This window comes from Plodia interpunctella, chromosome 5 (assembly GCF_027563975.2).
Source record: "Plodia interpunctella isolate USDA-ARS_2022_Savannah chromosome 5, ilPloInte3.2, whole genome shotgun sequence".
Lineage (NCBI taxonomy): Eukaryota > Metazoa > Arthropoda > Insecta > Lepidoptera > Pyralidae > Plodia > Plodia interpunctella.
The window spans coordinates 5,659,962-5,677,668 of record NC_071298.1 but is presented as its reverse complement, the minus strand read 5'-3'; the positions used below and the strand labels follow the sequence as shown (position 1 = coordinate 5,677,668).

Sequence of the window (17,707 nt, the reverse complement as noted above, 5' to 3'; positions counted from 1 at the left end):
TAAAGTATTTGTAAATGCTACCAAATGGTGGGATGGTGGGATGCTGGTGAAACTAGTGTGCATACAAATTAAGTTGAAGTAGTGGTGGTCCAGTAGTTTAGACAGGCCGATGGTGATCGAAAGGTCCCAGGTTCCAATCCCACTTGTGCCACATGAGTTTGTATAGCAATCTAACTCATATATAGTAGTTTTCAAAGACCACCACTTACTTTAATAATTTAGTAGATACCTACCTACATATGTCCAAAAACAATCAAATTGAAGTTACCTATCTAATGTGACGCACGAAGTTGATTTATTTAATTAGCAGGTTAGGTGCGAGTGTGATTTATAAGGTAGCTTGTGTTTCAAAGTACAATTAGCTATATTTCGCAGAATAGTAACCTACCATCGATACTAATATTATAAATGCTGTCTGTTCCGCTTTCACGGCTAAACCGCTGGACCGATTTTGATGAAATTAATGACTATAATGGGGTGGTGAACTTTATATAAAAATCATGTCTATTCCGCTTTCGCACAGAAACTCACACGGGCGAAGCCACGGGCAAATGTTAGTATAATAAATAATAATTTGCTGACAATTTATTCATTAATTAATTTTGAAGTAGTGGGAATAGTACAGATATAACATTTTTAAGTAACATTTGAAATCAGAAGAAGAAGGAGGACGAGATCAGAGTATCTCTTTCTTAAAAATGCGACGTCGTCGCATCGGTGACCCGTGTCAGGTGCATGGGCTGCGGTGTTTTCTTACCATCAGGCAACCCGCATGCTCGTCTGCCCACTATGCTATTAAAAATGACTCTGCAGGTCGTACGGCGTACCAGACGGGCTGGTGATGGACCCCCTGACGCCCTCTGCGCTGGCGGTCTCCAACGAGTTCATGGAGCGTATAGGAAGCGGCCTCACGCTGTTGAGGGACCACGGAAAGAAAGTTCAAAAGGTAAGTAAAGTTCAAAAGGTCTTTATTAATTTTCAAGACAAATCAAAAACTTTTTCTTGGCCTTTTCCCCACTCATGTAGAATCGGCACAATATGTTAATTCCTTTAATTTCGTCATATCTTGCCATATTCCATTCCTATTCATGCTTTGTTTCACGCAAACCTCCTCGGGTCCGGGTTTTACTCCGTTCCTGATACGTTTACCATTTCTGATTTTTTAAAAAATAATTTATTTCTACTTATTTATTTTCTTTCATATTACACAATAAATAAATAAAACATATTTATCTAGTTATACTACTTATTCAAAAATTATTGAAGTAAATATTTACTTTCTCACTCCACAGTATGTTCTGAAAAACAGAAAGTTCGATATTTTGAAAAAGTCATGGAATTCAGTGATGCATGTGGTACTCATCGAGGCAAAAGATTTACCAGAAGTTCCAGCGAACGGGTCAAATGGATTGTATTGCAAATTCAAGTAAGTAGCATTGAGCTATTTGTTTATCTGGAAAGTCTTACTTCTCTTGAACGCTTTTGCGGTGGCATGCTCGGCCACTAGTCCACTTCTTTATTTTCTATTTGCGCTGTTTTCGAAATTCCTGATCAATATTGACGATCTCGGAGAATTGAAGGGATACTGAAAACATTAGTCATTTTTTGGACTTGCTCTTGTTTTTATAAGAATAGACAACCTAACAAATGGCTTCAGACTCCACTTTGATGAAAATTAGAAAAAGAAAGCTTGCCTAAAGACGGCTTCAGGCGACTTGAATAAAATCCCACAGCAGTGTTCGCAATTCACATTCGATAAGAAAAGAAGTTGAGTTTTCAAGCCTTTATCTATATAGACCCGTGACTCTTTCGTGTGTAAAACGTAATATCATTTTCATATAAGGTTATTAAATTTTTAGGTAATTAGTTTACCTATTGGATTTTATCATCCATGTTGAGACGGGTATGTTAATTAGATTCTTCCTGTGTTTGCGCACATAGCAGTTAAATTATTTAATGACGTGGTTTATCATATAATCGTGATAATTAAAGAAGATTTTTGGACAATAGAGTCCAAAAAACGTCAGTCGTTCATGCGTGCAAGAAAACTGTTTGTGTTTTTATCTTTCACCCTTATTTTCAGAATAGGAAGCGAGTCTCATAAATCTAAGTTGGTGCCGGCGAGAACGAAGCCAACTTGGTGTGAAAGATTCAATATATACCTATATGACTCCAAATACTTAGAAGCTTTAGTATGGCACAAAGGAAAACAGAAAAACTTTATGGGCAGGTAACTAATTATTATTTATTAACTATCTCTACTATATACAAAAAATCTTTGTAGGTTTTAGATTCAGTTAATGAAGTAGGTGCCATTAGAGATTCAAACTCAAACTCAAACTCAAACTGAGGAATAAAATTATAAATTACATTATATGAACTTTCTTAAATGCAAATTTAAAAATATCTATGTAGGTAAATAAGTGACTAATAAATAACTGAGTACACTATTAGTACCTAATATGACTGTTGGCTGTAAATAAACATTGACTTTATGGCTCTAATATCTGCTGACCTCTGCATGGGTAGTTAATTTACCAAGCTCGTGCCTTTATGTCTCCATAATTTATTTTTTATATATTTCTGCAAAGCAAGAATTTATTTAATGATTTATACGTCAGCTAAAGTAAATTTTACTATAATATACCTAGTACCTAGTTCGCCATATAAATAAATCTATGACCGCGAAGATTCTTAATAATTTTTTCTATAATTTAGTTATTTAATATATATATATTTTAATGTACTTATTTCGGGATTTTTTTTGTTTTGCATAGTCAAATGTAATATGATATGTAGAATGTATTCGAAAACTTCATTACATATTAATTATACTTACTTTTGTTTAAGAACTTAGGTAAAATCTACAATCAGAGCATTCGATGCGGGTTGTAAATCCATAATGAATGCTTTTCATGCGTTATGAAAAGCTGATGAGGAATTATTAAGATCTTGGGGAGGGGTTGTTGTAGCTATCTCTGCTTGAGAATTTCTTCAGCTAGTTTTATATGTCCTATTATTCTAAATACTGTGGTCCTCCCCTACATATTTCCAATTGAATCCATGGGATAATCTCGAAATCAAAATATAAAATTTATTAATTATTTGTTAATTGATTAATTAAAAAACACTCCGCGCAGGTGTTTGATAGATATTTCGAAACTGGAACGAGAGAAAACTCACGACATCTGGCAAGAGTTAGAGTGTGGCTTCGGCAGCATCCACCTGCTGGTCACCATCAGCGGCTCCGCCCGGCGAACTGACCACATCCCTACTACCAATGGTGTCCACCACAATCCATTACAACATGAAGATTTTGTAAGCATCAAGCCACGTGTGATTATCGTCAGAAAAGTCGATTACAGTTTCAGTGTAGTAATGAAACCTTTTTCAAGACGAGAGCGATTTCGTTAATTTTAATTTATTATTTTTGGCCAACGAATAATACATGTGTATCATATTTTTTATATGTGTAATAAAAAAATATTATACACATGTGATCTGATCATAGATATAAAATTAACGTTCAACCTTCGCCCTACTTAGATATATTAAATAATAACTTTATCCGAAATACACATTATATAAGCACAGTTAAGGAGGTAGGTTGGCTTTATTGGAAAAAAAACATTTGTCCATTTTCTTGTTTTTTTTACAAAACAAGCTACAAAAAAGAAAATTCTTTTATTACTGACACATGGGTCAACCCTGACTTCCGAAAATTTGATAGGAAGGTCGAAAAATTCAGCTTAATTAGGGAGAACTGAGACTAAGGAAACTTTAAAGAGAGTTTTCTGTATTTATAAGCCGCTATTACTTGGAAAGGATAAAATCAAATATATTTTCATACTGTTTTGCAGCCTTGGTACCGATTCGACAACTGGAGCCAAGTGGGGCAGCTGTCAGTCACTGTCCACAGCGCCAAAGGTCTATCAGCCTTCGGGATCAGCGGCAAGACAGATGCCTACTGTGTCCTGGAGCTGGACAACTCCAGGGTGCAGACACACACCGTCCGGGGCACTTCGGACCCACGCTGGGGTAAAACTTATTATTTGTAAGTAACCCTTCTTAGGCTGACCTTACACTTGTACTTACAGGTCTAAGTTTTCTTTCGTAAGATTTATGTGATTTCGGCTGTAATCTTTTTTGTTGGAAAACATTGCTATGTTATTTTTTGCTAAATAGTTACAAATCTAACATAACACAAGTCCGGAACTTACTTTGGGGCTAGCTCAATCTGTGATTTGTCCTAATATGTTTAATATTTTATTAAATCTTCACTTACAGTATTTATTTAAATTTAATAATATTATAACTGACATAAGGATCAAAAATTAGTATAAGTCGTAAATTAAAAGGCAAATTAATTATACACTATATCATAACTAACAAAGGGTGCAAAATATAGCTATCTTATAATATCTAATTCGTGCTTACAAGTCTAACTTCCGCCTTAGGAGGTAGGTATAGCGGGTATGTACACATCGACATTTTAACTAGTTTATTTGATAGATAAGCAAATAGATATAGTAATAGTAATATGAACTAAAGAAATATCCCACAAGTAAGTATTTCTTGAAGAACGGTCTTCGCTGATACATATCCGTTTCTAGTCTCAGTGAGCGGGAGCACCAGTCAAACAGGTCAAATCCGGTTCGCAAGTAAATATTTTACCACAGTTTTCCATTGTTTATCACATTGCGTTAATTAAGTTCATTTTGACATGATTTGAGATTTTTCTTGATAATACCTACTTTCGGTATGAGATGTATTTAATTAATTTCATAATTTAATGCGTAGTCATCATGACACTTAGCCGAAAATTTAAGCAATGAGTCACATCTTTATAGGAATTAACTAAAAATAACTTGAACCTCCTTATTTGCCGATGATGTAGTAGTGGAATTATCGTCCTTAAAGTAGTCGCCACGTAATACTTATCATACATATTGCCTCTGTAAACTTTGACCCTATAACGTTGACGGACAAGGATTACTGGTTCAACCAACCGAATGTCAATATTTTCTTGTTCGACGAAAAGTTTTCGGTTTCCTTAATTAAAATTATAATTATCACAAGTGATGACATGTGATTATCGTCAGAGGGAAATGTCGACTTCGTTTTTTTCGTTCGATTCTTACCTTTTAGAAGACCATTCTAAATTGACTAGTTTTAATTTTATTTATTATTATTCTTTAGACGACGTTAGTTTTCATAAGTTCAATGTATCTGTGTATTTGCTTGACCTTGCTTGCTGTGTATAGGAAACGAATGTTCCGATTAAGATATAGTTTATTTTTTGTTTGAAAGGAAAGTATCGAGGGCTGTTTTAATTTTTAAATTATAATTATTTATTGGACTAATAAAGTAAGTAAGCATATTTTCAATTGCAGCACAGTAAACGACATCACGTCAACATTGGACATCACGGTATACGACGAGTCCCTGATCGCCTCGAAGCGAGCGGAGACGCTCGGCGCGCTGTCAATCCCACTTCTGAGGATCACCAATGACGAGGTGAAATGGTTCGCGTTGAAAGACCGCTCCAAAAAGACCAGCGCCAAAGGGAACTGTCCAAGAATTCTTTTACAATTGTCTGTCGTCTGGAATCCTGTGAGTTCAAGCTTTAGCATTTTTAGGTTTTATATAAATAGAATCTTAATTGTGTAGAAAATCGCAAACCACTTCTATAATATTATCAAGTTTGTGTGTTATATATTCAATTTATAATAATTGTTACGACAGTTATTGACAAAGTTTCGTTGAAACATGTAAATTTATAGGTCTTGTTTTTATTTTAAATGTCTAGTTAATACAACATTGCAATTTTCTTCCACATTTTGAAAAACGAAGAATACTTCATACTGTGTATGTAATCGAGTCTATGAAGTTTTCATAATTATTGAATAAAACGCAGATTCTTTTGTCTGTTCTATATTTTCATCTTAATCAATGCATTTTTATCTTATATTTTTAATCAAAATGATTAAAAATATAAGATAAAAATGCATTGATTTGATATGTTGAAATATTTTCAGATAAAGGCTTCAATGAGAGTGTTGAGCCCAAAAGAGAAGAATTACATGCAAAAGCCAGCTAAATTCAACATTCCCTTAATATATAGCAACTTGAAGTTCATCAAAGATGTCTTCAACGCAGCTTTTGTTGGAAATGAACATTTCAAGTGAGTTGTATACAAAAAAACCTAATTGTAAGTAAATATACCTACTTGGTTGTAACTACTGCTACTTACAGGCTTTAGGCCAAAGTTTAGGATAATGTGAATAAGTATAGGTAGAAGTACCTTCATTATCAGTTTCAAGTCCGGGGTTGTAATAATAGATTGTTAGTCAAGGTTCGAAAGGAATCAATTCCTATACATGGTATTTGGAAACCTTAACGTAATAAGAGTGGTTATACCCGAGTTAAGATTAGTCGGAACTATATATGCATAGTAAAAAATTTTAGACGATTATAAAATAAAACAAAACCGATTTTTAATTTCGCTGCAGTATATCTAACATTAATTGTGCTTTTTCCTTTTTCGTTCTATGCTCGCGATATACTAAAAGATACGTGCGCATATATTGTCTATTTAAATCCTATTTTTTAAATTAACTTTACGCCCTTAATCGGAAAGTTATTACTAGTTTACTATGACTTTATTATACCTATAACGCATTGAATTTAATATGTAGAGGTTTAATGTACTTACCTGGTTAGGTGATGTCATTCTCCTCCTATTTAGTATAACTAAATATCCATCGACACTGACGACTTCATACTTTACTTGATATTTTTATGACGGTTACTTATTAACTTCTATTTATAACATTAATGTTAATTTTTTTTACACATATATATTAGTATATATTTATAGTTAAAATAGCAGAACTTTGTACGCCTGTAACTACTAAAAATTATTAAATATATTTTTAAACATTTTTCAGACGAGTTTTGGAATGGGAAAACAGGCAGAGGTCAGCCGTGGCATTGGCGCTGTGGTTAGTTTTCTGGTACTTCTTCAGACTCTGGATGGCTCCACTTCTCTTGGTACTACCTTTCTTGTACCACTGGGCAGGACAACAATATTATGCAAGTAAGAATCAATCAATAGGTACATTCCTGTCTGTGTTTATGAAAAACTCTTAATTTGATACATCTTTGCTGAAATATGTAGAAATAAATAAATAATTTTATGACAATTTTTTTTCCAGAAAATAATGTTATCGTCCCTACTAGTATATACAAGACCGATGTTGATGTGTCTGATGAAGAACTGGAAACACCAAAGGTATTTCCACCTATATATAAATATTTATGTACATAATATTTATACACTTTTAAACAATCGATTAGTTTATCGTTTTTCATAGATCCCTATAAATTATTATGTGAAATAATGTACTAATGGTGACTTAATTCATTTAGTGTGTTTAGCTATTTAATGATATAACTTATTATTAATTTATAATATTTCCACAGGATGAAAACTCAATAAAAATGAGATTGTATGGCCTTCAAGATCTGACGTTCACTATCAAGAATGGCATCGATTATATAGTATCTTTATTGGAAAGGATTAATAAGTATGTCAATTCAAATTTCCTCTATTTTCTCGAAATTAACATCGATAGTTACTTAGTATCAAAACATAGTCGTTTACCCGTATGACTCGCATGTGTCTCCACACGCATCATGTGGATTTTGATGCAAGAAAACATCAGAAACGTTTGTTTAGAAATGACAAGCTTGGATATCCTCTTAACTATTTTTAGATTTTTTTATTTTATAATTTTTTTAAATGTCTCCTAATTGAGCAATTCTCACGAAATCGAACACAAGAAATCATCTATTTCCACCAATTAAAATAATATCAACTTCTTCATTACTTTTCAGCCTGACCAATTTTACTGTCCCGTACTTAAGTTACTTGGCGATAGGTGTGCTGCTGATAGCATCCTTTGCTTTGTCTTTCATTCCTGTCAATTACCTATTCATGGCATTCGGTGAGTAAAGTTAGCAGGTAGTTAAATTATATAATTTAAATTATATTAAATTCGAGAGAAGGCATACAACACGGATTTAATATCAAATATTAATTTTACTAGTCCTGCAGAACATGGGCTTAAATAGCTGAAATTTTATTTTTATTTGGATGCTAATTTCATACGGACACAAACTAGTTAATCATAATATCTGTAGTAATGTATAAAGTGTGTATAATTAATAATTATAAAATGTAACAAGAAAACGAAATGCGCATAAGTATAGGCATTTAATTTTCTTGTCACATTTTATAATTACATATCGATTAGGTAACTGTATGTAATGCAAAAAATAACATCTGATAACTAGGGACGACGACGCGACGTGCGAAGTTGGTGTGGAATGGGAAAGCTGTTCCTGGACTCCGACCTAAACACCGAGAAAACACTCAGAAGAGAGAAAGGAAAAGAGAACAAGAATTAACTTTTGCTGAATTTATTTAGAGTGAAATTTTTATCACTCATCTTCACTCGTCATCCTTTAACCCAAGTTTCTCAATTACTTAGCTGTATTGATAGTAGTACCAATTTAATTTCAGGAATTTACAAGTTCGCTCGCAAGATTGTCAACCCAAATCGTGTTCCTAACAACGACATCTTGGACTTTCTGTCCAGGGTTCCTGATAACGAGATCTTGGTAAAAACAACACTTACCTAATACATTTGTAAGAGTGGATGGATTGTTGCGTCACATAAAAACTAACGGATCTTATGAATGTTAGAAGGTTGAAATAAATAATTTCTCAATTTGCTATAATAGTACCTACATGTGATGTGTATTGTAATTGAAAGTAATAGAAAGTGTAATTGGATCTTTTAATTTTCCAGAAGCAGTGGCGGGAACTGAAGGTTCCTGAACCAAATTTGAGCAGAGCAGGTTCAACGAAAAGGAGAGAAATTAACGGAGAGTTGACGTTAAATACACTTCAAATAGAACTCTAATAACGACTGAATTTCCTTTCTTATTTAGTTATCTGTTTGAAACTGTAATATAAACTTGTGTGTTGTAAACTCTATCTCGATAGTTTCGATATAATTTGTAGAGTAGACACAACAACTTAACATAGAGTACCTACCTAATTACAGCGAATTATGATGGAAGATAATCAATCACATTTCATTATAATATATGGAATTGTATGGGATTTAATGCACACAAATGATAATTAATCATAATAAATATACATTTTAATATGACGTTTATACTTGTCAGTGGTGCCATAAATTATTATTTATTGTTTTTAGCAAATTTTGTTCGATTTGTCATGAGTGTTTGTATAAGTACTTAGTAATTAAAAGCAAGTTTTATGTAGGTAAGTATATATTTGGTTTAAAGTAAATTTTCTAGTTCCTAACAAAGGTTAAATGTACGTCTGTGATTTTATGTGGTCTGAGTACAATATATTTGTTAAGTATGCCTATCGTGGTTAGACAATATATTTTGTATTAAATTAAAGCTTACACTGAATAAACAAAGCATAAGTATACCGATGTTAAGAATAGTTCATATATTTTCGAAAATGAGATTGAAACAAGTAAGAAACACGTGATGAATAGTCACTTTATTAATCTTTTTCTAGAAAATAGTACTTTATTTATATTTTTAAGTAACGTGAATCTAGTGCAGACCCAACGCGTAATACCTATATTATTCCGTAAATAGCAGTGCGATGTACGGAATAATAACGTACGTGTACGCAACGCAGTCAGTCGCAAACCCATACAGTAGACGCAGTCCTCTTTACGTATTACGCATTCGGTCTGTATCCTTTATACCATGGATCGTAAAACAACACGATCTGCCAAGCTCGTGAATTCGAGCATCCGATTCTCTTGCAATGGAAGTTCATTTGTCAACTGTTTTCTCAAATTTTTGAAAAGATCACAGGAAAACACAATCGAATGCATCGATTAATCATAAAAAAGACTAAATAAACTTCGATTGCATGAGATTTAGACCCCAGATCTGTTGGCATGTGTGATATTAGTTATTTGTATGATGTTTATTCTTCTTACATCTCCGTAAATTGTACGTGAGGTAGTAATTGTAAAGTAATAACTGATAACAATTGTCTCGTGCTGGAGTTACTAATATTTCAAACTTTGTAATTTATATTTATCTATACATTTAATCACTACATGAGGTCCTGGCAACATATGGTTGTGAATTAGTAATAAAATAATAAAACCGTATTAACATTTTCATATAAATTTTATTTTCTCCCACAGTATAAATATAAAATTTACTTATAACGAGTAGGTACTTAAAAAATTACATCTAAATATTAGATACATAAATAACTAAACGTTACATACATGTATATTACTACTTTTTTACCACAACTAAGTAAAGCTTACAAGAATGGTACCCAGAACTGTATTTTCCTTTTATTGTAGGTTACAAATGCCAGAGACAAGTACTTAACAAAACTAGTGTTCACGTTCGATCTCAATAGAGGCTTAAAGGCAAGTTCGGACATTTTTTGTATAGAATTTTAACGCAAACGTGCAAGTGTACGTTACACAAGGGTCTACTCCAGCGTTTAGTTACTCATACTAGACGAGATCAAGTCCAATGGAGATTTTGGTCTGTGATTTTGTTGACATCGGCTAACCATATCGAGATATACTCGTAGTCCCGTAATCCTTATAATGAAATAAATTACGAGTAGCTACACTATATAGATCATTGGATGTGCGTTGATGTAGTCTTAAAAATTACAAAACGCTAAGGGATCTATATGCAGGGAGTTTTGTTTTTGAATGGTTTCTCTGTATCGGTTCTGGTACACTCAGCTCTTTCCAGTCCCTCTGTGAAAAAAAAAATTAGAAATTTAACAAATGTACTTGGATGAATAAATTATAAAAACTTACTAAATTCGATTTTGAAAAACTTGTTGAAGATAAAATATTATTTACCAAAATGTCGTTGTCTGGAATTCTTGATATGAAGTCGAGTAAATCATTGTTTAATTGTCTCCCGGGATCCAAATATTTTCTGCTAAATTTATAAATTCCTGAAAATGAATAATTTGTTTATTTATCTGTCACACATATATATACCTATTCAATAAATAACGAATTAAGTTTTTAGAAGTTGTAGAATTAATATTTATAAAAAACCGATAAAAGAAAATCTATGTAGGTGAATCTTATTGTAATGCATACTTACCAAACGCCATCATCATATAGTTGAATGGTATACAGTACAATGCCACAGATGAAATCAGCAAAAATAACATCGCTAAGTAACTCAGGAATGGAACCTTAAAAGTAACCAAACTGCAACAACATATAAATTCTATTTTTACCACTAAACTAGACAAGGAAAAAAATATGAAAACTATAACATTATTGTCCGGACATTAGACAACATAGGTATTATTTAATGAACTTAACACTCATTGGGAAGAATAAACATTTAAACATTAGGTATATTTTAAGCAACTTACTTGTACATTCTTTCGGCTAAGCTAACCATATATTCTACTGCGCTTGTTATTTTCAGTGTCAATTCAGGAAGTCCTTGTATTTTCCCCAATGTTATTGCCTTATTGTCATCCTAAAATAAGTAATAATGTTTTCATTTATCATACACGAAAAATAGTGTATGTTTGGTCCGAAGAGCGGATAGATAGTAGGTATAGAATTCCTATTGCATCGAGATTTTAGGGCCGGGAAATTAATATAAAATTAGAGCCGAATTCATCCTCGAAAATTTTGCACAAGAAAAGAAAATAGCCAGTTCTATTTTAAAATAAAATAAATGGGACAGCACGTTCCACGCCGGTCACGCTCCATACCTTTTCGACATCACTGACATCAGTCTTTTCGTCAACTGTATTGTAAACATGTCTAAAAAATTTCTCATCTGAAAAACAAAAAAGTTGAAGACAGATATGGTGAAAACTTTTATAGTAGACAGTATATAAATTAGGATTTTATAACCAATAAACTGTAAAAAATATATACCAAAAAACGAAAGAGAAAACAAATGAGAAAACAACGCGATATAATAACAATATCGAACTACTCACTTTGATTGCGCTGGTAAGCCCAGAAATAAAGAAAAGGTAATATACACAGAAGCGGCATTCCCCACAGTGTAATATTGTACCAGAAGAATAGCCAGCCCAATAGGGCGACGAAAGATAACTCTCGGTTTTCCCACTCAAACAAACTCCTGAAAAAAAAATTGCAGATGATTATGTATCATTGATAAGCGGGCTCAAATTTAATTACTAAACAAAATATTCATACTTATACGATATAAAATAAAAGTGACTACAAATGTTGGAACTCGTAGCTCGTAGAGTTTCTACATGGTTTCTACGAAAGTCGTAGCATAGATTACTTTCATTAGTTAACTGATTCTAATGTGCAAAATTTTATTTTAATTTTTTTTTGATAAATACATAAAAATCAAGTACAAATTAAGTAATACTGATTGTGATATACAATTGATTGTGATAAGACAAATGCACAATTTTCTCCAAAGACGAGAATGCACAATAGTTCGTGTGTTTTTTACTATTTTAATTCTATTGGAAGAATTTCACAGTTCTATGTACAATAAAAGGAAGTGTTTGTTAAAAAAAAACATAATTACTTAAAACTTTCATTTGTTTCGTAGAGAACCTGGAAGGTATCTCTCATGAACTCCAAGTTGCTGTGAACTAGGCGCAAATCAAATCTTGGAGGCTTTTTAAGGTATTTAACTTCTTTTGGCTGAAACAAACGAACTGCCGCTTTCACCTGTAAAAATACTTGTTTAAATTAATTTGCATTCTCTATAAAAAACATAGATTGATTTTACTTATGCAGAGAAATCTCCGCGCTGGTAAATATATTTTGCATCTCTAGCTTCCTATTTTAACCCTTGGCGATATGTCTAAACGGCTGAACTGAGTTTGATCTAGTTTCTTTTTTATTAGAAGGAGAATTTAATGTACTTAGCTATGAAAAATATGTGGTCAGCCGTTTGAATATTATCAGCTCTTTTCTAGCAGATCAGATGATGCCAAATCTTTTGAATCAGGAGTTTCTTAAAATTTTGATTTAGTTTTATATTAATAGTTCATTGCCTTCGTTTTATTAAATAATTTTAAGAACTTTATTTTTTCCTAAGTAACTGTCTTTTTCATCCACGATAATAGGTTGTTTAAAAAATTGGTGTTATCACACGGATTATTGATTAAGGGATTATTGGCACCCAGCTACGTTTTAAACTTCGGTCGTTAAAGAAACTGGAGTTTGGAAACTGGTTCCTTGGTTTTTCTCATACTTGTACGTACTTATTATGTTATATTAATGATTAAAAGAAAAAAAATATTATTTCTTCTTGATTGCCCAAAACACTAAATTTACCTGAATTCCCTTCTAATATAAATATCAAGTCAGTAAATAGTAGGCAGTCCTATAATATAAATTGTCAGTAAACATAGTTATCCGAGGGAAATAGAGACAAAGGCATGTTTATCAAATAGTTTATCGGTGAATAATGTTCTATGTATATAGTTATGATTGCACTGGTCAAAGATCGACATGCACGTTGTGTTCCAGTTAACGCGGAATATTGTATGAAGTAAACAACATGTCATTGAATTTTATCACTATTCCAGTTTCTTTGCAAGTTTACGATCACGTGACATTCGAGATATAAACATCTGGTGCTCTTGTTAGGTACTAGAAGTTCTTATCTATTAAGGTACATATCTATAGAATATTCTATTCATGTCATTAATCCTATTTTCTGAAATATTTCCTTCGATATAAATACAATTAGTTTACACACAAAAAATAGTGTTAGCAATTAACACAGTCGAAAAGAATAGAAGAATAAAAAAATATTTTATCGTTTAAACTGTGTGTTTAGGCTATAAGTATATCTACGTATACTGAAAGTAAACCAATCATAATCTTTGGATAAGTTAACTACACGTATTGATCTGCCGAAGATTTTACCTAATATTTACTTCTCAACAACTTAATCAACTATGTAAATAGTTGATTGTCTACACCTTCAAGTGAATAAATAAAATATTGTTTGGATTAACAATAATCTAACCGGTATCTTCATGTCCTTCTATTACGATTATATCTAATCAAAGTGATGTAAGTAGATATTATCACATACCGGATTCCAGAATATAGACATGTCCAACAAAACTCTGGGGCAATTCCCCTTGGCGCTGTGGCGTTTTGTCCTATCCTTGAGCGCGTACCATCGCACCGTCCTGCTGGATATCCTCAGGAGCGGTATATAAACTCTTCCCAAACTTTCATTTCGTATTTGATTTAGAGAGCTGTCGTACACTTTGAGGTCCAGTGTTGATGAGATGTCGTAAATATTGCTGAAATTCAAAACATTTCAAATTTATTGTAATCATAGGTATTGTAATCACTTGTTAGTTTGAAATAACTTTATTGCATTAGAAATAGAAAAAAAAAAATACTACGGCGGACTTATCCCATGGAGGGATAGATGGATCTTTCAGTTAGCCGACAGTCAACCAAATATAAACCCGATATAGACATTTTTAGTCGTTCTATAACTTTTTAAGGAATGCCTCAGAAAGATACAAGTAAGTGACATCTACGTAGAGGAATAAGTAGTGAACGAGCCAGCATAGTTATTTACGAATACTTGGTTTCAATTAGTGCACTTGATCAGTAATGTTTTATTTTGGTAAATAGGTAGTAAATATTGTGCACGAGCTGATTGTTTAACTCCAACGTGCAATTCGCGCTGGGCTTGCCGCTCTGACCCTTCAGGAGATGATGATGAAGTTAGACAGTGCTAATGAACACTAACAAGACATAGCTCTTCTCCCACGTGGGCTCGGAGCTGGCCCGCGCGCTGTGAGTCTGCACCCGCTGGTTGTCCACCTCCAGCGTGCAGTACGCGCTGGGCTTGCCGCTCAGACCCTTCGCATGCATCACCTTCACATGCAGCTGTCCTATTATGTTCCAGTCGGTCCCGAGGTTGCGCAAGGACTGAAAGAGAAATATTAGCATTCATAGGTATAGAAAAAAATAGGTAAATATTGATTTTTACTCGGCATCAGCAAGGGATAATAAATTAAATTACAAAATTAATTCTACCAAACAATGATTTTATAATGGTTTGTATACCTACCTGTTCAACTGATCTTCGAAATTTAAAATTTCGCATAGATATACCTAGTTAAACTATGCCTATGATGAAAACTTCCATTCCGGACAGTACTGTTCCCGTGGGAATTAAACGGAGGAAATTATTATAATCTTACATATTTCTCTTTCGCCATTTCGTTTTCCTCGACGACGCTGTAGTCAGTGACATTGTTGCGGATGTTGCACATGGTAACAGATAAGTGCACGGAGCCATATCCGTCGTCCAGCTGCTGCCATATCTCGTGCGTGCGGTCCTTGGCGAGCCCCGACATATCTATCACGCAGCTAAAACATATATTTCATTTCTCATCTGAAATGATTCGAGTAGGGTTGGGGTGCGAAATCCCACCCGCCCGAAATTTAAAAATAGAATTCATGGCCTCCAACAATTTCACATTTACTACCTATGAAGAAGAAAAAAAACGAATAGGAAAAGAAATGCTCGGTCTTATGAGTTTTAAAACAGCCTGTGTAAATTTTAAAAAATAATGCCTGCACCATAGATCATTTAGCCTAAACAATGATAACTTTCCATATTAATTTTAAAGTTTGAAAATTGCTTTCATAAATGGATAGATTAAAATTAGATTTATATTAGAATTAGATTTATAAAAATCTACAATTTCGTAGTTTCCTTATTTATGTAAAGTATTAAAAATGAAAAGTAGAGTTCATGTGGTAAGAAATAATAAAAAATATAAGTAGGTAGGTGTAATTAATTATTCTGTAGATCAAGCCTACCTTCCCATAAAACTCTTTTGTTTTCCTTTATCCCATACTGAAACCCTTAGCAAATAGTCTTTGCTTAGTCGCAGTTCGAACTTTTCCCTCCATTCCGGCTGCCGGTTGTTCGCGGCCATTTTGGATTTAAAGGTTCTGGATCCGAGACTGAAACATATATTTTACCGGAATAATATTAGCTATCCAAGTAAGTAGGTAGGTATTCATGCTACAGTTTGATAATTAAGTAATATGTCAAGTTCATGTGACTGCGTAGGTATCTAATTCTATATTATTTAATTACCGCATTTTGCAGAAAAGACTATGGGACGAGCCATCATCCGGGGGATTCGGGAGACCCTTGGCCTCCACGAGAACAATCGTGACTATTGTGTCTTTTAAGTCTTTCTTCCTCTGTTTTTCCACCTGTAAATACCATAAAGACAAATATTTTTTAAAAAGATAAATGGTTTAGAACCGATGAAATGTTACCTTTTCGTAAATTTTATATTGCCAAGTGTTCTAGGCATCGATATAGCTTAGAAATACACATCTTTGTAATCCAAATGGTATAAACGGAAAAGGAAACAAAAAGAAATAATACTTATAATTCAGTGTAATACATACTGAACTATATTCTATGAATATTGAAATATCGAACGATTTTGAGGTTTAGTTGTTGACAAGGTAATTTCTACACAATTAAAGCAAATAAATGTGTATGTTCTGGTTCACCTCATAGCTCGAAACTGTGCCTGCTGTTGCATTGGATTTAGTGTCAAGATTTTCCACGGATGGAATGGATTCCAAGATGGAAATGCTGTTTTTCTGGCTATTTCGGCTCGACAGAGATCTGGAACGCCATCTAAAACAACGAGTGAGGCTAGCAAAAGCACTTAAAACATAGTCCACACAGGTGAACTAAACGGGAACATAGTCCACACAGGTGAACTAAACGGGAACATAGTCCACACAGGTGAACTAAACGGGAACATAGTCCACACAGGTGAACTAAACGGGAACATAGTCCACACAGGTGAACTAAACGGGAACATAGTCCACACAGGTGAACTAAACGGGTATGGATAAAAAAGAAAATTACAGCGAGAATGATTAGAGATGGCGTTAGAACGCTGGAAACCGATTTTTCATCATAGATACAATTACATAACATTCATTTAGGTAATTTCAGTACTATTCTACACGTTTTCTTTTTAAATCTGAAATCACTGTGGATATAAGTAATATTAATTAATCCCGAATTAGATAGTTACAAGTACAACTTATCACAAATCGGCTAACATCCTCCTAAACAGTACTTAAACCTAAACAATAACTGTACTTAATGGGTAGCCCGTAGCTACAAAATACTTCAAAAAATTTCACTCTTAGATTCAAAGAATCTATCCAGACAGAACAAATAAATTAATATATAAAAATTAAATACGTTATTCATAGTTTCCCTTACTATGATAAATTAAGTAGGTATAAGTACACAAGTAAATACTTTTAAGGATAACACACTATAGTTTAGGTACCACATGTTAAAATAATTCAAAAATCAATTACTTACAGATTTGAAAGCCTACTTTTGCTGCGAAGAACTACTGGACTATTACACCCGCTACTGTCAGAGTCCACAGAAAGATGAGACGGAACATCCGATTTAATATTATTTTCACTCTCCATCGCGAATTGACAATTTTAAACAATTTAAACAGCCATCGCCTCGCACCACTCGATATAATTAAACTTACATTCCCAGATACTGTGTCTTGCATATA

General features: G+C 33.2%; 2 protein-coding genes across 6 annotated transcripts in view; one reads left to right on the top strand and one right to left on the bottom strand.

The window, feature by feature from the left end:
* The window catches only part of LOC128670416 (multiple C2 and transmembrane domain-containing protein-like), a 25,720-nt gene extending 15,469 nt beyond the window's left edge, over positions 1 to 10,251 (top strand). For 4 of the 5 annotated variants that reach the window (XM_053746058.2, XM_053746055.2, XM_053746057.2 and 1 more), the window contains 13 exons: positions 814 to 946; positions 1,293 to 1,426; positions 2,084 to 2,230; positions 3,141 to 3,318; positions 3,861 to 4,054; positions 5,394 to 5,613; positions 6,039 to 6,184; positions 6,951 to 7,099; positions 7,218 to 7,294; positions 7,486 to 7,589; positions 7,900 to 8,009; positions 8,588 to 8,685; positions 8,877 to 10,251. In XM_053746058.2, coding sequence (XP_053602033.1) covers positions 814 to 946; positions 1,293 to 1,426; positions 2,084 to 2,230; positions 3,141 to 3,318; positions 3,861 to 4,054; positions 5,394 to 5,613; positions 6,039 to 6,184; positions 6,951 to 7,099; positions 7,218 to 7,294; positions 7,486 to 7,589; positions 7,900 to 8,009; positions 8,588 to 8,685; positions 8,877 to 8,990 — 1,804 coding nt within the window. In that variant the 3' untranslated portion in view covers positions 8,991 to 10,251. The remainder of the gene's footprint in view (positions 1 to 813; positions 947 to 1,292; positions 1,427 to 2,083; positions 2,231 to 3,140; positions 3,319 to 3,860; positions 4,055 to 5,393; positions 5,614 to 6,038; positions 6,185 to 6,950; positions 7,100 to 7,217; positions 7,295 to 7,485; positions 7,590 to 7,899; positions 8,010 to 8,587; positions 8,686 to 8,876) is intronic. The other variant, XM_053746056.2, reaches the window with a different exon arrangement.
* LOC128670419 (multiple C2 and transmembrane domain-containing protein-like) lies at positions 10,242 to 17,707 on the bottom strand. Its single transcript, XM_053746062.2, has 14 exons — positions 17,497 to 17,707; positions 16,659 to 16,788; positions 16,228 to 16,349; positions 15,945 to 16,091; positions 15,320 to 15,488; positions 14,863 to 15,044; positions 14,185 to 14,401; positions 12,658 to 12,803; positions 12,086 to 12,231; positions 11,852 to 11,919; positions 11,501 to 11,610; positions 11,221 to 11,330; positions 10,968 to 11,065; positions 10,242 to 10,859 (listed from the first exon to the last, which is right to left on the bottom strand). Exons 1-14 carry the CDS (start codon positions 17,610 to 17,612, stop codon positions 10,767 to 10,769), a joined length of 1,854 nt encoding a protein of 617 aa, XP_053602037.1. The 5' UTR covers positions 17,613 to 17,707; the 3' UTR covers positions 10,242 to 10,766.